Below are 24,354 nucleotides of genomic sequence, written 5' to 3' on the forward strand. Positions count from 1 at the left end.
CTGTTATTAATATTATTTTGTTAATTTCTTTTATTTTTTATTATATTACATTACAATTTTGGTTTTTTCGTGGTGTCTCATTTTGCTCCTCAAATTTACAATCCTACCATTTTTTTTTTTTTTTTTTTTTGCTAACTATCGATCGAGGTTAAAGGTTTGATTATCTCATCCTACATTTTAATTACAATACTTTTACCATTTTTTTTAATGTTTTTTTTTTCTCCTTTGTTATTAAAATGATGCATGGATGGATGTAAATATCCTCGCGAGTTTACTCCTAAAATATTAATATATATATATAAAGAAAAGCGAGGGAAATGAAACGATTTGGTATAAAATATTCCCGCAAAATTAGCCATTAACGGATTTTGAGCCCACGGACTCAAATTGAGCGAAGAAGATGGGGAAGAAAAGGGGTGGAACTCGCCGGTCTTCGGCGGCGGAACTTCTGGAAACGCCGCCGTTAACGCCTCCCCCGGCCACTGATTCTCCAAAGTCAGCGATCTTCAACAGAAAAACGAACAGCAATGGATGCAAATTTTCTTCACCAGAAAACACCAACATTGCGAAGAATAGAGTTCCCGCTAGTCTCTTTAAGCCGCCTTCTCGAAATACTTCGAGTTTGAGCACTATATCTGATCTCAAGGATTTTGCGTCTTCACAACTCCTCGATCTCAAGCGCCACATTGATCATTCTCACTCACAAATCGTCAAAGACCTCGATTCCTCCAACTCACACCTCCAAAAGCGATTTAAGGTATGCATCTCTCCGTTTTTATGATTTTAACGACGAATACGAGCTGTTGCACCTACTTTCTTTTTCCCTATTTTTCTTTGCGATTTCCTCAGATTAGAATCCCTAACTCGAGATTTCTCTCTGTTTAAAGAACACGAGCTAGGACAGAGGCAGTTTAGTTTAGTTCAATTCGTTTGAAATTAGTTCAAAAATCGCTGGAAATTTGCATTCACCGCTCTGATACTGAAGATTGCATCGATAAGTTGTGAAAATTTTAGGCAGGAGAGAGCATTATAGTTCTCTGTTTTCGTGTTAAATGCGTAATCCTGCCGTTGTATAAACCAGGATCTCTTTGGTGCTTTCATATCTATGTTTTAAAGCTTTTGTAAACGATTTTAGTTTAAAACTTGAAGTTAAATGAAAAACTACACGTCTGTACTAGTAATTTCGGCTTCATAGGTACGCAATTGAACTGATAGTTTCCATGATTTGAATATAATGTATAACACACGCGTGGAACATTTAAGGCTTAGATTATCCATGTGAAGTAGATCAACATCAAGAGTTTCAATTGATCTTTATAAACATATTATGGGTTTGTGTGTGTACTGATTAACTTTGTATGTACAAGCTGGGATATAAGATCAGGTTTGTGTGTGTACTTCGTCGCTATTACTGAAAATTTATCTTAGATAGATGCATATTCTTGGTTTCTTTATGATTCTCGGTTCGTAACGGGAAGGATGAATAAGAAAATGATTATGGAATGTCATGTCAATTAATTCAACAGATTCAGAGTCAAGCATGCCAAAAAATGATGGATGAAGCAGAGAAGGAGTACAAGAAGATGTCTCAAAGAATTTATGAAAGTCAGGAAGGAATGAAGGTGCCTTAATGAGAAATCCAACTTGCAAAAATATTTACATGATTTTTTTAAAAAAAAATTTTAATTTTTAATTTTTGCCAAAAAGCTCACTCTGTTTCATTGTTTATCATTAGGCTTCATTTGAAGAGTTTTTAGTACATGAACAAGAGAGTGCATCTCGAGGTTAGTCAATCTTGCAACGACATTGGTTAACTACGAATTACTCCAAGATAATATTAATCAGTATAGATTAGATGGTCTTTTGAAAATTGCATATTATACTGGTTCTGGATGGCTTTTCATGATTTGATGCTCGATGTCAATATTGATATCGAGGATTCGATTCTACAGCTACGTCTACGGATATATTGATAATATATTGATATCAATAGATGTTAAATTCTTTTTACTCTCTATACAAATTTTAGATTTTATTCTTAGCATTTATATTTATATTTTGATTTATTTTATGACTATACATGAGATATTGAAGACATCGATTAAATCTTGATACTGATATCAAACTTTTCGATTTGCGAATATATTGACAAATATTTTAATCGAAGTAATTTTATTGTTACCAGAAAAACCTTTTTGTTGGTACAACTTTAGGGTTTATTTTAGAATATTTACATGGAACGATATATATTGTTTTATATCTAAAAAAACTTGTCAATTAGTGCTTAGAACTAGAAGTTGGAACACTGAAAATAGAATAAATTTTTATAAAACAAAATTCAAATTCTTAAAATTATAGAATTGACAGACGGTTTTGAAATCCAGTGTTTTAGAAAGTCCTCTCGGGCACGTGCCTAGGCCGAAGGCACAAATGTGGTACCTCACCTTGGAAATACGAGGCTCATAAAATATGGTGCACCTTAGACATGTGCCTTTTGTGAAGCTCAAAGGCTCAAAGCTCTAAGCCTTGGAGCTTTTTTTATTATTTTTTAAAAATAGTAATTATTAAGATTTTCTTTCTTTTTTTACTAGAAGAATCAAGTTTACTAAACCAAAATGTAAAATTTCCTGTGTTTGGGTTCTCTTTCCCTCCATATTTTCACTTCAACTATGCTTTCTCTTTTTAATATAATATTTTATATATAGTGCGCCTCACAGAAAAAAGTCTACGCCTTTTTGTGTGTCTTGCACCTAGGCTCTAGAGGGCCATTGCGCCATAGTACGTCTTGGTCATTTAATAACACTGTCGGAATCCTTTTTCTAGAGTCTGCAAAAGCAACCACCATCATATGTTTAGAACGTTTTTAATCATCATAGATTCCTAATGACATGAAGCTGACGTGATTTACATATTTTCATTATTTCAGTTTTGGAACTATTATATGAATTATGAAATATGAAACCGTGATTGTAATACTTTCTCATTAGCAGCTTGCAAAGTATCCATAACTGAACTTTCACAGTCGTTTGAGAGATCTATTGATGCTCTTCGTAGCCGTTTTGGGATCTCGTCCACCTAACCTCGCTATCAATTGATAGCAGCTTTGTGGTGACTTGGTGAGTCTATTAATCTAATATAAGTACAACATATGAACAGGCACTAAGTGACTAATAAGGATGGCTTCTTTCCTCATTTCCTTGCCGTTCACCGTTTAAATTTTATGGTTCATATAAAAATTAACTGATATAAAGTCTATGATCCTGATATATTTGAAGTACTTGTTTTTCGAAAGGAACTACGTTTCTTAAAGTTACACTGTTGAAATTTCTGTAGTCTTCCTTTTCTGTGTATCTGTCCATAGGTTCATTTTCATATTAGGCTAAAGTAAATTATTTCCTCGTAAAAGCTTCTGCATTTTCTTCTCCACGCAATTCTCAATTCAGTGTGGTTGTTCAGATACTCTAGAAAATCAGGGATCTTTGTTGAAGTGATTGAACAGTCTTTTAATTCCAAGAATTCTAATCATTGCTTCTTATAGTTTTTAGTTTAAAAAAAATAATAATAATAATAAACTACTAATATCTTCTTATAGTTATTGGTGCAAACTAACCTCTCCTTTTTATTTTATTTATTTATTATTATTATTATTTAATTACGTTTTAATTTTTCAGAGCAATAACTTGTACATGACATCATGTGGTTCTCAAGTAAGTTTACTGCACTCTAGCCAGATGTAATAGTCAATTCAAGTATCTCACAATATTCATTTTTACATCGAATACTCGCCAAGTATTACCCCATCAAATGTCTGTTCTTTATAACTTGAAGATTTATACTATCAACACTACCCTGTATATGGATGCTGAACTAAATCATTTTATCTAGTTTTCGTTGAATTGGCACATAAATTTTCTCAACGTTAATCATGTACAGATCCTACCATCCCTCGCTTTCAAAATAAAATTCTCAAATGTCTTCAATTGCTTATTTACAAAACTAATGCGGGTAGAGTATTCATAAAACTAATAAAAGCATATTAACTTCTAATTTTCAAATATTAGAGTCTCGGATAGATAGATATATCCTTCATTACTGATATTTGATTTTCTTTTGGCTGATATTTGAATTAAAAGGACAAAAATTGGTATTTCTTTTTTTTTTTTTAATTTCTTTGCAGGGGTAGGGGATTAAATCTCCATCTCATCCTCTTGTCTTTTATCTCATTTCATCCAAAAAAAAAAAAAAATCCCTTTCTTCCGTAACTAGCTCTGACGATAGGGATTTCATTTTCCAGTTTAGTTTCACAGGAGTTGAAACGATTGAGTTGTCGTGGGGCATTGGTCACGTGATTTAGTTATCTAGCTAATTACTTCCCAGCTCATGAATGACAAACTGCCTTTACTACTGTTCACAGCCTTAACATTTGACGCTGAATCTTTAGCTGCAATGACCTACTTACAGGGGAAAAGTTTTACCGACTCTATTCCTAATGGGGTATTCATCCATGTGATCTCTTTTATATTTGTCTTCTTCCAGCTTCCTTTTCTCCCTTTTTCACTGCCATCCTACTAGTTATATCTTCACCAATGCTCTTCCGGATGTACTTCGCCTGTCCAAAATTAAACCAACTAGTTTGATTTTTTTTCCCCTCCTTGTTTGGATTTTAAAGCTTGAATTCTAATTGAAATGTCCAGCTATTCAGAGATATTAGATGGTGTGTATTGAATCCGTTTAGTTCTCTTTTGCTCTTGAGGGGGACAAAATTATAAACAAAACGAAAACCAAAAGACAGATCACAAGAACGGGACTTGTGGTTTAAACCTTCTAGCCCACATTTTGGTATCTCAATAACCCATCAATTACTTCAATGTAGACGACAAAAAGTAGTATTGAACAGAAAAAGATACAGAAGAAAAGTTGAAAATTGACGTACAATTTGCTCCCTTACAAAAGAATATATCTATATGAAAGAGGCCCTGTAAGATAAATATAACCACATTATTTGACACCCGATTCTTCAATCGTCCAAGATATTTGAGGAGAAATATCGTACTTTCTCCAGTATTTTGTAAAAGTAAACTAATCTCTTTGTGCTTCTATCGAACTTGCTTCTCTTTGATTCTGAAAGTATAAGTACCTGGATTTGGCCAGCTTCTCTTTCTCCGTTTGTCATCTTGATTTTCTGCTAGAAGAAGAATACCAAAGTTTTTTCTGGCAAATCAATATTTTCTCTTTCTCGGTACTGTATTCAGTTTCTTCTTTACGACATCCCCATCTCATCCCTTTAGCCAATGAGGCTACTGCATCTACGTAGTAGCTTGACTCTCGAATTATTGCATACCCATTAGGACGCAGGATTCGATCCATCTCCAAAAGCACATACTTCATCTCACATCTGCAAGGAATGCAGAATGGTCAGAAACTCCTTTTAATGGTTTCCCAATCATCTATTTACTGAAAAAAAAAAAAACTTTCAAAGCACACCATCTCTTATTACCTATGGCCTTCTGCGGTGAAAAGCCCATCAAGATGGATCAAATCATAAGTTCGAGGATATGTTGAAAATGCTTCACACCTGCCAAATTAGCCATTGCAAGTTAACCAAAAGTTTTTCATTTGCGTATGTCTATGAAGACCAACCAAAAAGTAATAAAGCAAAAGAAGAAACGGTGCTTTTATTTTACCAGTCATGGTAAGTTCCAATAAGGCCACGATCATAGACCACAGGAAGAGTATTAGCAGCGTAGGAAGAAACCACATTCATAACCCACAAAGGATCATCAATAATGGCTGCAGCAAAACCTCCATAAACTGTATTCATGTCCATAACGTTTCTGATCTTTTCACTCCCAATTGCTGGAAGCAACTTCTTGTAGTGTTTTGCTCGGACCTTCCATTTACTATCATCGTGCTTGAAAGTGCCAGTACTCCCACCATAAACATCTGAAACACGTTCCGGTGAGGTGTGCAAGCGATCTGGCCATTTAGGGACAGCCATCAAACTTGTCCTCTTCAATTTTGGGTTGGGAGCAACAACACAAGTGCGCAATGGACTGTACCATGCTGAATCTGGTTCGAGGCTGTCGTCACACTTGGGAGGGAAAGCATCAACAGCGATCTTGTTGAAGCAATTAGGATCAGAAGATTTCTGCCAGACAGCAATATCATCCTTTTTGTTGTAAAGGGTGAAGCACATTGAAGTTAGGAGTTCCTGCAATTTTTCGTAGTCTGATCTTTGTTCTTCTACAGTCGTATTCCATCCTCGCCAACGATTTTCATAGTTGACAGGAGGACCAGATAGAACCCAGAAACCTCCAGGACGAAGGATTCGGTTGATTTCTAGCAAGTATATGCCACCTGAAAACAAAGAATGATGATCACAAATCTTGGTAAAACAAAAAACATAAACAAAAAACACAACAAACAATAGAATAACTCAATAACTCAATTAAGTATAGTGGTAACACATTCTCATAATATTTATTCATTGAGTTTCTCATGATGGGTAAAACCAGCATAGGCAACAAATGTTCGTTCTTAGAAGAAACCAAAACCTGATTTAATTTTTGAAAAATTGATATTTACCAAATTCTGTCCATGGGATAAGGCATCTTGAGCAATGAGCCATATCAAAGGCGCTCGATGGGAAAGGAAGTCGTTGTGTGGAAATGATGCCAAGAATTGCTGGAATTCCACGTTCCAATGCAAATTGGACTTGAGCTTCATGGTTATCTCTTGGTGCTAGAGAAACTGTCAAAATTCCACGGTCTAGTAAATCTCCTCCCCAGCTTGCAACCTGAAATGTGATTCATCAAACTGATCAAAACTTTTTTGTCCATCAGTGATATAATATGATCCTCTTAAGTGACCATGGAAAGTTGGGAACTGTTGGAAATAAACAACGAAAATTTCCTCTAAATGCAAAGATCGCATTACGAGGCTTAGTGACAAACATAGTTTGTCGTAGAAAGCACAAAATGAATTGAAAGTAGGACTCACCCCACACCCAGTATCAATCGCTGTTCGAACAGTTCCATCCTTCATTTCCGGAATAAGATCTGTCATCAGATCAACATACGCGCTAACACCATGAGGAAACATAGTTCCCCCACCAGGAAAAAGGAACTTTTCACCTTCTTTCCTCAGCCAATTCTGATTAGATTTCTGCTTATTGATCCAATCATATGGCACATTCCTAAAGTCCAGTCAACATGAAATTAGTGAAACTTGTAGTTGGAACAGATCGAAGTTTTTGAAATCCATATTTGGTAAGAGGACGTTCCTTTCAGAAGAAAAAAACATTAACAAAACATATTACCTGTACCAGCACTCATCCTTGCTTTTTGGCCATCTAACTGGTGGTTTATATCCATCTGGTGGTGGAATTAAGCATTCCTTTCTTTCGAACACGGGTGGGCAATGTCGTTCCATGAACGTAAGCCGATGCAAACCATACTTCTTCCATTTCTGCACTCACAAGTTTAGATTTACAAAATGAGATACTCTAAACTATGAAAATCCTGGAAGAACCAAAAATGCCAAGTGGGAAATAGCAAATACCCTTGGATCTGTGCAAGGAGTGTAATCTTGGTAATCACTGCTGCATTCCTGGAAGGCAACCGGTTTAAGTTGGAGCGGGGAAACGGCAGTATCCCTCGGCGAAGCGACGGAGTCTCCAACATCCATGGATGTTTTGACATCGATTCCCTCTTTATCAGAACAAAAGATTCCACCGAGATAGAACGAGAATCCACACAACACAAACAACAGAATTGTCATAGGAAGAACTCTTGCATTCTTTTCTGAGTTATATCCTGGCTTCCCATCTTTATACTTCATGATTCTCTATCAACAATCTGCAAAAGGAATCCAAGTGGCCAGAATATTAGTCACAGTCCATATCATTCATTTTCATCATGTCTTATCTGAGTTACATGAACGTTTGCATCTATTAATTAGGTCTGAAACACAAAATGTGGACTTCCATTCTACAAAATACAGCCTGTAACAAACCTATTGAATCTACAACAGAAAAGAAAAGCTACCCTACAAGTTACAATCTGGTAAGATGGAGAAAACAACAGATCTAGTTAATTTGATCTTGTAATAAAATCTTCAGACTTGAGTTGGGACATGAAAAAAATAAAAGAAAAGAGAGAGAGAAATAAAGAAATTCAAAAAGCTATGGAGATACAAATTGTCAAATGATGAACACGAAAGAATATGAAGTGCAGCTGTAAAAATTTAACATCCGACAATAACAACCGACAATTTCCACTTTCCTTTGCCCCCTCTTGATTGGAATTTTCACACATGATGTTGGGCCCCTCAAAACACAAACAAAAAAGGAAAACCCACCTCTTGAATCTAAGTATCAAATGAGAGAAAGTTTAAAAAAAACCAAATGAAATTCAATAATCACCGTTTTCTGATAATGGGATGCTTCCCTCTTCTGATTCACCCCAATGTCAAGATGATAATTTTTTTTCTCTTAAAAAAAGTAGAGGTTGTTAGAAGATGAAGCAAAATCAGCCAGGCAATTGCTCAAATAGAGCAAAAACGGAAGACAAGGAAGAGGGAACACATCTGTAATTTCCCTTAACATTGAATCGATAATGTTAAAAAGGAAAAAAAAAAAAAAAAAGAAATACCCAGAAGTGAGTTTTAAAAAGCAAGAAAAAGAAAAAAAAGAAGACACATCAGAATCTAATAATAGTAAGAAGAGAAAAGAATGGTGAAGCGTCCATAGAGAAGAAGAAAATAGAATAGAAAGGCGTTTTGTGAAGAGAGAAAATTTATAGAACAGAATGGACTAAATATAAGAAAGAGAGTTTACCTTTGATTTTGAAACTGGGAATAATGAAGAATGGGGTCTGTCTCAAAACCTCTCTCTCTGGTTTCAGTGTCCCAAGAGAAAACAAAGAGAGAGAGTGAGAGAGAGAAAAAAGAGTGTTTCGTTGAGCTTCATGAAGATGAAGGTTTAAATAAGTCAGCTTGTTGCTGGCCTTATGCCTGTGTGTCCCCACTTCCTCGTCCCTTCCGTTTCCTTCCCTCTCAACTGCCACCTCTCTCTCTTCCCCATGTTTATCTGGCTACTACATTTCACTTTATTATTATTATTTTTTTTTCATTGATTTTCATTGTTATTTAAGTGTGAGAAGAGCGCTGAGAACGTGGAGCCGAATTAAAGGAGGATAAGTTCCTTAGGTACATTGAATTTTTTTAATTTTTATTCAATTCATATTGGTTAAATTACGATTTTTTTTTTACTTTTAAAATTACTAAGGTTGTTTCTAAACTTTCATTTTTTTTATAAAAAATTTGCCATTCATTAGTGTAAATTTGAGGAATATGTTAGATGTAAAGTAAAATCTATATCTAGTAGATCATTTTTTTTAAAAAAAATTGAATTTATTAGAGATTTATTATAAATAAAATTTAGAAGATTATATTTCATTTGGTTACTATTTGATTTTTAGTTCTTTTTAAATAAAGAATATAAACATTTGTTCTACTTTTAAGGTTTTATTTGGTAGTCTTTTCATTTTTTTTTTTTTGAAAATTGAATTTATTTTCTTTCTATTTCTTACCATGATTTGCATTTTTATCAAGTATAATGGTTGAATTCTTAGCTAAATTTCAGAGATAAAAACAAGTTTTTAAGGTCTTATTTGGTGACCATTTTAGTTTTTGTTTTTGTTTTTGAAAATTAAGCTTATAGACACTATTTATACTTTTAAATTTCTTCCTTTGTTATCAACTTTTTACTAATGGTTTAAAAAATCAAGCTAAATTTTGAGAACTAAAAAAAGTAGCTTTTGTTTTTGGAATTTGGCTAAGATATAAAACACAGGAAGAAATGTAGATTATATATACTTAATTTTTAAAAACAAAGTGCTTATCAAACGAGACCTACTTTTTTAGTTTTCAATTTTTTATTTGGTTTTTTAAAGTGTTGGTAAAAAACACATAACTAAGGAAGAAATTTGGAAATGAAAGTAATGTCTATAGATCTAATATTCAAAAACAAAAACAAAAACAAAAAAAATCAAATAATCATCAAATGGAGTCTAAATTTCTTGATTTTTTTTTAACAATATTTCAAAAATCAAGCCAAAATTTTTTAAAAAATCTTATTTTGTTTTTGAAATTTAGCTAAGAATTCAATTTTGGTATTTAAGAGTTATATAGATCACTATAGAAAAATTAAGTGGAAATAAACTTAATTTTTCTAAAATTAAAATTAAAAAACAAAATGGTTATCCATGGGTGTTTTAAGAATTTATTAATTAATTAAAAAAATTTAGACAAGAAGAAAAAAAAAAAGACAAACATCAAAATTTAAGAATTAAGCTTATGTTTTTAAAAGAAAGAATATTGATTTTGGGTCTCTTATTTATACTTGATCTTAGATATTTTTGTTAAATTATTCGCATTTAATTCTTTTTAAGGAATGATTTGTTAGTTGATGTTTTTATTGATTGTTATTGGTGTATGTTCCTTTGATAAGTTATTTATATCTAAATAGCTGAAGTTTTATTAATGGATTAAGGAAAAATTAATTCAACATAGTTTAACGAATAAATGTACTTATCCTGCAATCGTTGAAGTAAAATAGAAAATTAACTAGAGTCTATATATATANTGTTTCAAATATTAAAATATAACCTTGTAAAGGAAAAAAATATATATATAACAACTGTAACTTTAAAAATAATAAAAAACTATTTAATCTCAATAAATAACTAAAAAAGTCAAGGGTTCAATTCATGGTGGTTATTTATTTAAAATTATTTTTTTACGAGTTTTTTTATACTTAAATATTATAAGATCAGACAAATTATCTTATAAGATTAGTCGAGATGTGCATAAGTCGGTCGAATATCCACATATATTAGAAAAAAAAAAATTACAACTCAAAGATAGAATAAGCATAACAAGGAGACTTTTTTGTTGATTGAATTTTAGGTTTGATTATTATTTTTTTTCCCGTTTTTATTTTTGACTTTTAACATCCTTGATTTCCATGATTGGCCCTTGCCTTATACAGTTGCATGGAAGATTGATTCATACGCGGTATTGAAAAAGAAAAAAAAATGCAACAATTATCTGTTTTATTAACTTTATTTATTTATTTATTTTGATTTTCCTAAAAGTGGAAAAAAGACAATAAAACTTTTTTCGGTACACAACTGGCCTGACTTTTATCAACTTGAAGCCAATCAGAATATGCCACAGCACTGTTGTCCAAATATGCTTATCGGTTTATTGAAAGTTATTTCTTTTCTTTTTCCTGTTTTATGCTTTTGAATTCAGTGGCTAGTTATTATTATTATTATTATTATTATTATTATTTTTAATAGTAATCGTTTGATTAAATAAAACGGTAAATTGCATATTTGACTTGTTTTCTAATTATAATTCATTTTTTTTACAAAATCCAAAATGGTTAATTGAAGGTTAAACTTTTTGATTGAACTTCCAACTTCAATAGAAGAAGTGCATGTTTTTTTTTTTTTTTTTCAAAATTACATCAAGAGACACAAGTAAGACAAGACACTTAGGCTTTAGAGTAAGGTATTTAGTGAAGAGAACAAAGTTGTTCTACCAACTTCTTGGGCGTAATTAGTCACAAGTGTGTGTGCCAACATAATGACAATGCTACCATGATAAAAGGAGACATTGCCCAACTCAAGCACAAAGGACTTTGCCTCATCAATGAAAAGAAAGACTTTAGTCAGATTCACATAAACTTCATTTAGCAGGTTGATGACCTTCAGATAGTCAGATTCAACTATGAACAATGATGTGCTAAGTGTTAAAAGAAGTAATATTATGAAGACTATCACAAATAGCTCTCGTTTCGAGAACAATGATCTCATTACATCTTGGAAAGGATTTAATGACTCAAATGATCCAGAAGCACCCACCTCAACCCACCTGCCTAGTTGACAGAGCTTTAGCAACTTTAGTATTTAACTTCTAAATGTTCGTAGAAAGAGGGCGTCAATCGATAGGAGAATGTGTTGATGAGGAAACCAAATATTTGCCACGTATTTGCCACTTGAATCTGTTCAAGAATCTCTACTATTTTAGAAATGTTTTTTGATTGAAGCACTGATGAAGTTAGAATTCTACTAGCACTCTCTGTGTAACGTCCTAGACTCAGGATTCAGATAGGAATTCGAAACTTCGGATTTGACACCTGATGATCCCAACATTCTCTTGCATCTCCTGCGATTTGGTAATATCATCCTTACTTGTCTTCAATGCTTCCAAGAGTGAAGACTATCCCCACAAACCAACACGGGTCCTTTCAGCATGTTTTGTTCTCATTTACATGCTTATTAGGAAAATTCCTAGGTCACCTAACATAGAATTACTCTAAACTAAGCACACTTAACTATGAAATTCTTATGAATGAACCATAAAAAAGAAATGTGCGCCTTATTGTTACATATCATAATTCAATCGTACTCCCATTATGCGTGCATTCATAAATCGTAGCATCTTCTCAAACTCTCCTATCATGCTTCTAAACTTCTCCTAATCAAAATTAAACTGTTAACTAAGGTGCTTGGCACGTAGGCATTTCGATAGTAAACTCACTTTATAATTTTGATTTGATTTTCGTTTAATTTGTATAGGGTTTTCTTTAAAATTTGTGTATGCATGAGATAATGATTTTGTTAGTAGTCTTAGAAAGTCGGGTTGTGATACTCAGTAATAACAATTTGTTTCTATGCTCCCAAATCTATCACACAATGACTACCACCTTTTCCAACTCCTTAGGAGAACCCTGATCAAGAATCCAAGACCAATGATCCTAGTTACTCCACTTCATCTTGTCATCACGAAGAATGTCCATATTAATAGAAAGAAGTCAAAAACCATATATCCTTCTGTTGAATGAGAAATTTTGGACCAATCATAAGTCACCACGTCGTTTGCTAAATTAATGACGAATTTCTAAATTATTGACTTTGGGTCCAATTAGAAGTTGACACATGTCCCAAATTGAATTAAAGACAAGTTTCAATGACGTCATGCAGATGAATCAAATGAGATTAAAGTGGTCCAATTTGATATTACTATTTGGGCTCAAAATCCAAACTACAAAAAAGTTGAATTGGACTCAAATTCTAGATCAGGCCCAAAACCAACTAATTGGACCCAAGGGTCAGGCCCATGGACCAACCAAGCCCACGAAGCCCACCTGAGAACTCTATAAATAGAGAAGTTCTCTTCATTTGTAAGGGCATCATTTTCTACACTCAGAAGACCCGAGAGAATTCACTAACAAGCAGAGGACTCCCAAGACTCCTGAAGCTGCACTCCTATAAGGCAGAAGACCTTTGAAGATACAAATACTCTTCCAAGACTTCTACTTCAAACTTCCAAGACTCCTGAAGCTGCACTCCTATAAGGCAGAAGACCTTTGAAGATACAAATACTCTTCCAAGACTTCTACTTTAAACTTCCAAGACTTCTGAAGCTGCACTCCTATAAGGCAGAAGACCTTTGAAGATACAAATACTCTTCCAAGACTTCTACTTCAAGTTTCCAAGACTCCTGAAGCTGCATTCCTATAAGGCAGAAAACCTTTGAAGATACAAATACTCTTCCAAGACTTTTACTTCAAGCTTCCAAGACCCCTAAAGCTGCACTCCTATAAGGTAGAAGATCTTTGAAGACACAAATACTCTTCCAAGACTTCTACTTCAAGCTTCCAAAACTCCTGAAGCTGCACTTCTATAAGGCAAAAGATCTTTTGAAGACACAAATACTCTTCCAAGACTTCTACTCCAAGCTTGCAAGACTTTTACTTCAAGAACGTTCGATGCTTTCCTTCTCCAAGTCAAGCATATTCACCCAACTGAGAGAGAATCAGAGGATCAAATATTAGAGATCGAACCACATCGCATCAAATCAACTCCAACATCAACACCAACTCAAGTTCAACTCCACGAAACATGTTTCTCCGAAAACCTCGTGTGAACAAATTAGAATGCCCAGTGGGACATCTCTACCTCTCATCTCTCTCTCGTCATCAAAGTCTAACAAATCTACAAATGGTACCAAAGAAAGTTGTAACACTTACATAAGCTCTGTCATCACGGAGGAAATCTGGGACCAGCTGATGGAATCTTCTAAAGGCGGGATCGTCATCAGAAAAAATCCCTTGTTCGATAACTATACTTCTACTACTGATCTATCAGAGAAAGAATCACATCTTGATGTAGTGTCTGTCATGATGACTGACGTAATGACTGAGTCGACTATGGCAGAGATGGAGGTAAAGATAAACCTCCTAATGAAGGTTGTAGATGAGCGAGATCATGAAATTGCTGCTTTAAGAGATCAGATACAGGCTCGAGATACTGCTAAATCAAGTCAATCCCCAGCTACAAAAGCCAATGACAAAAGAAAGACTGTCTTGCAGGAAAGTCAGCCACCACAATCCACCTCTATTGCCTCCCTATCAGTTCAACAGCTCCAGTATATGATCACAAACTCTATAAGAGCTTAGTATGAAGGACCGTTGCAAAGCTCCTTTATGTACTCCAAGTTATACACCAAGAGAATGGACAACCTCAGAATGCCAGCTGGGTATCAACCTCCAAAGTTCCAGCAGTTTGATGGAAAGGGCAATCCAAAACAACATGTTGCACACTTTATTGAAACTTGTGAAAATGCTGGAACCAAAGGAGACCAGCTAGTCAAGCAGTTTGTCCGTACCTTGAAAAGAAATGCTTTCGATTGGAATACTGATTTAGAGTCAGAAGTGATTGACAGTTGGGAACAACTAGAAAAGGAGTTCCTGAACCGCTTTTATAGTACAAGGCGTATTGTCAGCATGATGGAGTTGACAAACACCAAACAGTGGAAGAGAGAGACAGTCATCGATTACATCAACCGATGGAGAGCCTTAAGTCTAGATTGTAAAGATAGACTTACTGAATTATTTGCAGTGGAGATGTGCACTCAAGGCATGCACTGGGAGCTTCTCTACATCCTATGAGGGATAAAATCTTGTACGTTTGAGGAGCTGGCAACACGCGCTCATGATATGGAGCTGAGCATTGCCAATAGGGGAACTAAAGATTTCCTAGTCTCTGAAGGGAGAAAATACAAAAATGATGCCAAGGGCACTGAAAAGAAGTTATGGTCGTTCATGTGACCTCGCTGAAATTTTCCTCCAAAGGAAAACAAACAAAATTTGAAAGAAGGCACAATGAGGGCGAAAAGCGTCATCCAACTCTTAAAGAACGACAAGAGAAAGTTTATCCATTCCCTGACTCTGATGTGGTAGATATGTTGGAGCAACTACTAGAGAAGCAACTTATTCAGCTACCGGAATGCAAGCGGCCGGAACAAGAAGAAAAAATAGATAATCCTAACTACTGCAAGTATCATCGGGTCATTAGTCACCCAGTTGAAAGGTGCTTCGTGCTGAAGGAACGAATTATGAAGTTGGGTCGTGAAAAGAAGATTGAGCTAGATTTGGATGAAGTAGCTCAGACAAATCACGCTATTGTAGCGGTGACTTCAAATGTTCCAATACTGTCTTTGTCCCATGCTCAAAGACAAAGTCCGATCCAGTTTGGAGAATTCGAGCCTATAGTTGTTCGGTTCCAATAAGAGATTCAAACAGCAAATTCTGAAAAGAAAGATGAGCTTGTTGAAGATGACAACGAAGGGTGGATAGTTGTGACTTATCGAAAGAGAAGACAACCAAACTCCACCCAAAAAAAGTCGCGTTTCTATCGAAGCTATAGAAGAAGTAACAAGACTCATAAAAAGAAAGGCAAAAAGATGACACGGAAGCCTAAGCCTGCTAAGAAAGAAGACAAAGACTTCCCTCACTTTCGACGGCTGGCAACTTCGGCAGAATTTCTCCCAATAAGCTTTCTCAATAATCATCCAGAGAAAGTATCAGAAGTTATTGCATGTCACATTGTCGGCATAGTAGAAGTTGACAACAATCATGTGACTGCTGAAGAAGTCAAAGACTCAGAAGAAATGAAGCAAAGAACTTTTGTCTTCGATCGTATTAACCCTTCAAGTGCTCGATCTTCAGTCTTTCAAAGATTGAGTATGGCCACTGTAGAAGAAGAAGACCAATGTCCAACAACTACTTCTGCTCAAACTTCAGCCTTCAAAAGACTAAGTATATCCACATCAAAGAAAGATCAACCTCCAGCATCTACTTTTGATCGTCTCAAGACAACAAGCGATCAACATAAAGGAAGGATGAAAATCTTGAAGCCAACGTTATTCCATGAAGAAAACAACGACGAAAAGATTCACAGTCGTGTTCTTTCACGCATGAAGAGGAAATTTTCTGTTGACATAAGTACAAAAGGTTCCTTGATAGTGAAGCCAAAACTCATCATATTGACGAATCCTACAAATGAAGAGGATAATTAAAACCATGATGAAATAAGAGCTTTTGAAGTTTAAATGAAGAAGCTCCTCATCGCAAGAGCCTAAACTGCATGATGCTCCTAGCCCGCATGAGCTTAAAATGTGAACGGCCCAAGAAAAAAAAATTGTATGAACTACGTTACGACTTGATCTCTTTCATTATAAAGGGTACGTAGGCAACTTAAAGAAATTTAAGTTCAGTTCTGCATAAAAAGAAAAAAAAAACTCTCTTCGAACTACATTATGACTTGATCCTTACCATTAAAAAGGGTATGTAGGCAGGTCGAAAGAAACTTCAAGTTTAGTCTAGTTAAAAAAAAAAATTGAACTACGTCATGATTCGATCCCTTTCTTTAAAGGTATGGAAACTTAAAGAAATTTAAGTTTAGTCCATCAGAAGAGGTACCACAACCACCTAAGTATAATACTACAAGATTGATGTTGATCATCCCCGTCAAAGAATGACACTTCAGATTGAAGATGTTCATCCTTATTGGGGGAAACACAATGGGTTGAAAATGTTCATCCCTCGTAAGGAGCCAACACAGTAAATAAAAGGCACACACGTGGAATGCGCTTCGCTTCCTCTTTAAAAGTAAACTTATACGCTCTTCCATCTTCAAGTTTAGAGGCTCCATCGATGCTTCATCTTCATGCTCAAAGTCACAAAGTCAAGCCTACTCCAAAGCTTCATGCTTCATCAAACTCAAATGCGAAGAATTTGTTGATGCTTTGTCAAACTCAAGTGCGAAGGTCTCATCAATGCTTCTCCATATTTAAGTTCAAAGGTTTCATCGATGCTTCTCCATCTTTAAGTTCAAAGGCTTCGTTGATGCCTATCCATTTTTAAGTTCAAGATTGGCATGCATGACCCCACTTCCATCTTCAAGTTAAAGGTCGGTGTGCATGACTCCGCTCCATCTTTAAATTCAAGGTCGGTGTGCATGGCTTGGGTCCATCTTCAATGACTCGGTCTACAAAATCATGACGCAGCTTCGCTTAATCTTCAAACTAATGATGCGGCTTCGCTTAATCTCCAAGTCGTGGCGTGGCTTCGTTTTATCTCCAAACTGATGACGTGATTTCGCTCCATCTTCAAAGTTGTGGTACGGTTTCGCTTCCTCTCCAAAAATGTGGGTGTGGTTCCACCTTATGTGCGAGATCAAGTTTGGTTTGTCTAGCTCTACCTTATATGCGAGGACGACTCTAGTCCATCCGGCTCTACCTCATATTCGAGGACAACTCTGGTCCGTCTGGCTCCGCCTTGTACGTGAGATCGACTCTAGCCAACCTGACTTCATTTAAAATCTTGATGACACATTCTTCTCATCTTCAATATTTGATGGCATATCCGCCTCATCTTCAAATACTCAATGGCATATTTCCCTTATCTTCAAATTTTGATCAAGGAGTAACATAACAAGGCAAACCTTTCAAGGATCTTCCCTAAGGTGATCGAATGGGAGAGTTTTAGCCTTTGCGGGGCCCCTTCTCATGATGATCAGGATACACGAGCGGCGCTATAAGGGATCACGAGCGGCGCTATAAGGTAGACCTTTCCGAGATCCTCCCTAGGGTAATCGAATGGGAGAGTTGTAAGCCTTTGCAGAGCCTCTCCCATGATGATCAGGATACACGAGCGGTGCTACAAAGTAGACCTTTGCAAGATCCTCCTTAGGGTGATCGAATGGGAGAGTTGTAAGCCTTTGCGGGGCCCTTTCCATGACGATCAGGATACATGAGCGCACCAAAGACAAGTCGATGAGATTAAAAAAAAAAAAACTTGTTTTGTTGTGCTCCTTTGGTTGCACCGTAACTCCTACAAAAAAAAAATAATAGGGGGGCAAGTTAGTAAAATAATAATAATAAAAAAGAGAAAAAAAATTTTAAGAAACAAAAAAAAGAAAAGAAAAGAAAAGAATATATATGAAAACAAAAAAAAGGAAGGGAAGCTCTAATTCCTCATCTTTCTTTCTTTCTCCATTCTCCTCACTTACAGCTTCCTACTGCAATTCAAGGCTGATTTGCAATTCGAGTCCGATTGACAAAGAATGTAAAGAACGTAAGATCGAAAGAGAATCACAATTCAAATTGCAAAGGACGTAAGAACGAAGGAGATCACACTACAAGATGAAGAAGAGCATGCGTCCTGCCAATATTTCTATAGCTAAGTTCTATGGGATTTTTTTTCCACTAATCAGTTGAAATCTGATAAAATCACGGGTTACTCGAACTGAATACTGTTTATTTTGTTGTGGAACTCCGATTCTTGTTGAAATTAGTTAAAAGTCAACAAAAAAGATCATGCTTAATTGGAGGCTGCCTGAATTAGGGGTCACGGTGGAGTTTTGAATCTCCAGATTCAACGGCGACGAGTTTTGAGCTTAAGACTTGAGAGAATCTGGCATAAGCCAACAGTATGGAGAAGGAAATCTCGCTAAGGCTGGTATCTCTAGCCACAAAGCAGACGGCTGCCTGAGATAAAAAAGAAAAAAAAATATTAATAAAAAATAAAAATAAAACAATAATAATAATAATAAAAAGGGGAATCTCCTCAAAATACTCTCGCTAATGTCGCTCTCTCCCACTTTCTCGCTCTCTCTAGTGTCGTTCTCTCTCACTTTCTCGCTCCCTCCTACTTTCTCGCTCAAAATCTCGCTCTCTCCAACAAACTTCACGTGCTAATTGCAAGTACTGCAAACAAAAGATTATGAAAGGAAAGGAACTTGTGAACTTAGTCACCGCCTTGGTGCCTTCAGAGACAACGTGTTTGGCCAATTCTCGAAGATATCGTTGATGAAGTTGTTCATGATACCCATGGCCTTGCTGAAAATACCGATGTCTGGATGAACTTTCTTCAGCACCTTGAAGATATAGATCTTTTACGTTTCTACACTCTTTTTCGTCCTCTTCTTCTTCTTGTCTCCGACAGCAGAGTATCATTCCTTCTTCAGCTGTTAAACGAATCGAATTTGATTCTCAAATTAAGTTCCTGGTGAAGTTGGTAGGGTATCACCATGAAGTTGGTAGGGTATCGCTGGTGATGGCTTGGTATCGTTGGTAATGGTTTGGTATCGCTGTTAATGGCCTGGTATCGCTAGTAATGGCTTATATCGCTGGTAATGGCCTGATCTCGCTAGTTTACTTGGTATCACTGGTAATGGCCTGATCTCGCTAGAAATGGTTTGGTATCACTGGTAATGCCCTGATCTCGTTGATAATGGCTTGGTATCGCTGGTAATGGCCTGATCTTGCTAGTAAGGTTGTCTTCCAATACGTTGGCTCTCCAAAATATCTTCCATTTAAGTTCAAATTCATATTCCATTCAAATTGGAATTAAAATCAACTATTATTCCAAATTTCAATCTAAAGCTTTTAATCCAAATTTTTATTCTAAATTTAAGCCAGCCAAATCGGGTGAGATAAATGTCAAATCCATCCTAAATTAAAATTTGGCCATATCTCAAATTTTATCAATATTCGAATGGTTAACCTTGATATTAAGTTATGAATAAAATGTCGAGTCAAAATTTGACTATATTCCAAATTTTATCTCAAATTTAAATCAACCTTAGTTTCTATACTCATTTCTAAGTAAAATTGAGCATATCTCAAATTTTTATCTCAAACCAAAATTGATCAAGATTCAATTTCACACCAAATTCTATTCCAAATTCAAATTAAATTAAATTTGCAATTAAAGTGGAACATAAATTCTACTTTAGTTCAAATTAAAGTTTACTTAGCGGAAGTGTGTCAAACGAACAAGATTTCAAATCAAAATTTTGAGCTAAATTCTCATATTTTGATCTTGATGATGCATCAAATTAAAAGAGTAAAAAAAAATCATACTTTGATCTCAAATTACATTTTTTTTCGAGATTCATCCACCCATATACGTGCATAAATCTCAAAAAGGGACATTTGTTGAATGAGAAATTTTGGACCAATCAGAAGTCACCATGTCGTTTGCTAAATTAACGACGAATTTCTAAATCATTGACTTTGGGTCCAATTAGAAGTTGACACATGTCCCGAATTGAATTGAAGACAAGTTTCGGTGATGTCATGCGGATGAATTAGATGAGATTAAATTGGTCCAATTTGATATTACTATTTGGGCTTAAAGTCCAAATTACAAAAAAGTTGAATTTGACCTAAATTCCAAATCAGGCCCAAAACCAACTAATTGGGCCCAAGGGTCAGACCCATGGACCAACCAAGCCCACAAAGCACACATGAGAACTCGATAAATAAAGAAGTTCTCTTCATTTGTAAGGGCAATATTTTCTACACTCAGAAGACCCAGAGAAAATTCATTAACAAGCAGAGATTCCCAAGACTCCTGAAGCTGCACTCCTATAAGGCAGAAGACCTTTGAAGATACAAGTACTTTTCCAACTATTTCAAGCTTCTAAGACTCCTGAAGCTGCACTCCTATAAAGCAGAAGACTTTTTGAAGACACAAATACTCTTCCAAGACTTCTACTCCAAGTTGTCAAGACTTCTACTTCAAAAACGTTCGGTACTTTCCTTCTCCAAGTCAAGCATATTCACCCAACTGAGAGAAAATCAGATGGTCAAATATTAGAGATCGAACCACATCGCATCAAATCAACTTCAACATCAACACCAACTCAAGTTCAACTCCATGAAACGCGTTTCTCCGAAAACCTCGTGTGAACACCTTCGTATCTTGAATTTTCACATAATATGGGTAGAATTTTCCAACAGTTTCTTACGAAATTAGCACTTCTAGTGCATGTCCATCACCACTAAACTAAGTTCACTTTTACATAAATAATTTATATATTTCTATTCCCAAATAGGTGACACTCCTTTCATCATAAATATCTACTTCAAATTAGTATTAAGAAAGTGCACCATTTAAAATAATTAAAGAATATAATCATATTTCACCTTATTATTATTATTTTTTTAAAATTATGACGTGTTTATTTGGTTTTTTTAGAATAGATTTCAATTCGAATTGTAAATTTGGGGGACAACATTACCAGTGATAATGAAGCCTGTCCAAACCTTTATCTCCCACTCAGAAATCTGTTTCCCAATCTTAATTATCTGGAAAATAGAAAATAATAATAATTATAGAAATGGTAAATATTTCTATAAATATAATAAATATTTCTCCTTCCCAAAAAACAAAAACAAAAAGTAAATATTTTAGGACTAGGGTTAATGATGGAATTTCCATGCTCCATCTATGTTGATAATGAGTGTTCACATGAATGGATCCGCATGATTATCACATGCATTAAAGTTTAAATATGTTCCTCGATTTAAGTAAATGACTAAAATGCACACAAATATTTACAATTTAACTTATAGTATTGGATATCTAATATTGAAACAAATAAAATGTAGAAGTGTATTACATATTCTCCAAAATCCTAAATTATTGTGAGTTATGACGAAGGTTAAAATATCAATATCGATGAAAATGTTTGAAGCCTCAATTTTGTAGAAATGTCATTGAAAATATAGATAGAATGTCAATGTCGATGAATATTTTTTTAAAATATTATAAAGATAAAAAACAAAATAAATAATTAGTGAATAATCACTCTACGGATTTTTTTAAAATAACTAAATTTTAAACAAGTTAAAATGTCTATTATATATATTATATTCACATTAGTGATATTTTGATATGACTCTTTTCAAATATAGGAAAATGAGGCAACTTATTTACAAATATTATAAAATGTCGTTGTCTATCATTAATAAATAGTGATGTTTTTTATATTTGAAAATATTTTCAACAATTTTATCATTTAGAATAATTGTCTATTTTTTTTTTTTTATATGTTTCATGAATTTTTTTACGATATAATAGAAAAGTAGATTTACCTGTGAAAATATCGATGAAAATGTCGACATGTAGATGAAAATTTAATCTTATGATAATATGATCGTGACTATAGAGATGGGTCACAAATGACGATCAATAAGTTTTTTATTCTCAAAAGAATAAGTAGTAAATCTCCATACTATATTATATTCTTAAAATTTATTTGAAGAAATTTAATAAAATAGTTTTAAAATAATATTTGGCTGGCTCAGTCAGTTAAATATAGTCTCAAACATTTTAGCCCTTATTTCTTGAAATAAGAATTTTCATCTACTTTATCCGACATTAAAGTTTTCCATCTAATACATTCATTTCTAGTGTGCAATGTACATAAATGCAACATGTAATGTTAATGTAGCCCTAGGCATCAAACTTTCAAGTTTTTTTTTTGGGGGTTTTTTTTTAGTTGACACATGTTTTCTTTTTTCTTTTTAATTAAATTGTTATAAAAAAAAAGTGCCTATAGTCATTGGTTAGACTCAAAGATTAAAGTATCGATGTCGATGTCGATATCAATATCAAAATTTTAATTTTATGAATATAACAAAATATCGATATCGATAAATATCTTTGTAACTCAAGAAATTAATAAAATTTATTTTGACTAATAATTAAATTTTTACTCCAAAACTAAGTTATGGATATTGTTATAGTAATTCTATTCATGTTGGGCTAAATAGATGTCATTCTTTATATTTTATGAATATTTATAAAAGATGTTAAAGATATTCATTGATATTTAATATTAATACCAAACCTGATATTCATTGATATTTAATATTAATACCAAACCCTTTGGTTTACGGATATATCGAAATATTCACAAATATTTTCATCATTGGTTAGATTACAAGTTTAGTCATTGATCTTTTATATTTGTGTATAATTAGTTCTTCAACTTTCAAAAGTGGATCAAGTTCATGTAACTACAATTTTGTATCTAGAAATTGCCTCCGAAAGTTCTTAAAAGTTCAAAGATGTGTCTAATAGATTATTGAATTTTTTATTCATATCTAATATGTATTAATGTATTCTATATTTTTTAAACTTCATTGATTTACTAGACACAAAATTACAATTTCACGGTTTATTAAACATAAAATTCAAAAATATATCTAATAATTTATTAAGTTTTTTGAATTTATCAATATATCATAGATCTATTAGACACAAAATTGAAAATTTAGGAACTTATTACATATCTTTTAAACTTTAAAGACATATTAGATACATAATCAAAAGCTTAAACATCTTTTATATACTTAAAAATTCAAACTAAATAGATATAAACTTCAAAATACAACCACTAAACTCATAATTTAATTAAAAATATTTATGAATAAATTTTTAAATATCTTTTGGAAAATAAATGCAGAGTGAAAACAACCTTTATATATAGAGAGAGTAAAATATTAAGGTTTCATTTGGTAACTATTTTTTGTTTTATTTTTAAAAATTAAGTCTATTTCATCCTCATTTCTTACCATGATTTGCATATTTCGTAAGTACAATGGTTGAATTCTTAAATTCTAAAAATAAAAACAACTTTTTAAAAGTTAATATTTTTATTACTAAAAATTTGGCTTGATTTTTTAAACCATTAGTGAAAAGTAGATAACAAAGAAGAAATTTGAATCCCAACATAGTATCCGTAGACCTAATTTTCAAAACCAAAATGATTACCGGAGCGTAAAGGAAAGATACATCAAAGTGACATTCATACAATATTTATAACCTAGTTTTCATGAATGATTACTATACGGAATGAAATACTCACCCATAATTTCGTGTTACGATGTATAGGGTGTAATTATAATTTGAAATAAATTGTTTCTATGTATAAGGTGTAATTATATTTGTAGACATGTAGTACATGTATTTCTTTTTTTAGGTATTTTTGGGTTCCTACCTCCTTAATTTGATTGTCACTTATCATAATTACACTTATTCATATATATTTTTAAACCATAAATGTAGGGTAGGGATTTAGTTTTTTTTTTCCTTTAACCATAAATGTATAGTAACTTTTTTTTTTTTTTTTTTTTTTTTTTATG

General features: G+C 33.8%; 2 protein-coding genes across 5 annotated transcripts; one reads left to right on the forward strand and one right to left on the reverse strand.

Moving 5' to 3' along the window:
- Positions 1–316: 316 nt before the first annotated feature.
- On the forward strand, positions 317–5,199 carry LOC120077835. Of its 2 annotated transcripts, none has more exons than XM_039031901.1 (5): positions 317–757; positions 1,527–1,622; positions 1,736–1,784; positions 2,988–3,116; positions 3,672–5,199. In XM_039031901.1, exons 1-4 carry the CDS (start codon positions 401–403, stop codon positions 3,077–3,079), a joined length of 594 nt encoding a protein of 197 aa, XP_038887829.1. In that variant the 5' UTR covers positions 317–400; the 3' UTR covers positions 3,080–3,116; positions 3,672–5,199. The 2 variants fall into 2 exon arrangements, with proteins under 2 accessions (XP_038887829.1, XP_038887830.1); XM_039031902.1 differs by having other exon boundaries at positions 318–757; positions 2,991–3,116.
- Positions 4,860–9,076, reverse strand: LOC120077834 (probable methyltransferase PMT21). Of its 3 annotated transcripts, none has more exons than XM_039031897.1 (8): positions 8,837–9,076; positions 7,561–7,856; positions 7,319–7,467; positions 7,000–7,195; positions 6,586–6,796; positions 5,685–6,357; positions 5,498–5,575; positions 4,860–5,395 (listed from the first exon to the last, which is right to left on the reverse strand). In XM_039031897.1, exons 2-8 carry the CDS (start codon positions 7,837–7,839, stop codon positions 5,170–5,172), a joined length of 1,812 nt encoding a protein of 603 aa, XP_038887825.1. In that variant the 5' UTR covers positions 7,840–7,856; positions 8,837–9,076; the 3' UTR covers positions 4,860–5,169. The 3 variants fall into 3 exon arrangements, with proteins under 3 accessions (XP_038887825.1, XP_038887828.1, XP_038887826.1); XM_039031900.1 differs by lacking the exon at positions 8,837–9,076 and adding an exon at positions 8,423–8,600; XM_039031898.1 differs by lacking the exon at positions 8,837–9,076 and adding an exon at positions 8,051–8,208.
- Positions 9,077–24,354: the final 15,278 nt, after the last annotated feature.

This window comes from Benincasa hispida, chromosome 5 (assembly GCF_009727055.1).
Source record: "Benincasa hispida cultivar B227 chromosome 5, ASM972705v1, whole genome shotgun sequence".
NCBI lineage: Eukaryota > Viridiplantae > Streptophyta > Magnoliopsida > Cucurbitales > Cucurbitaceae > Benincasa > Benincasa hispida.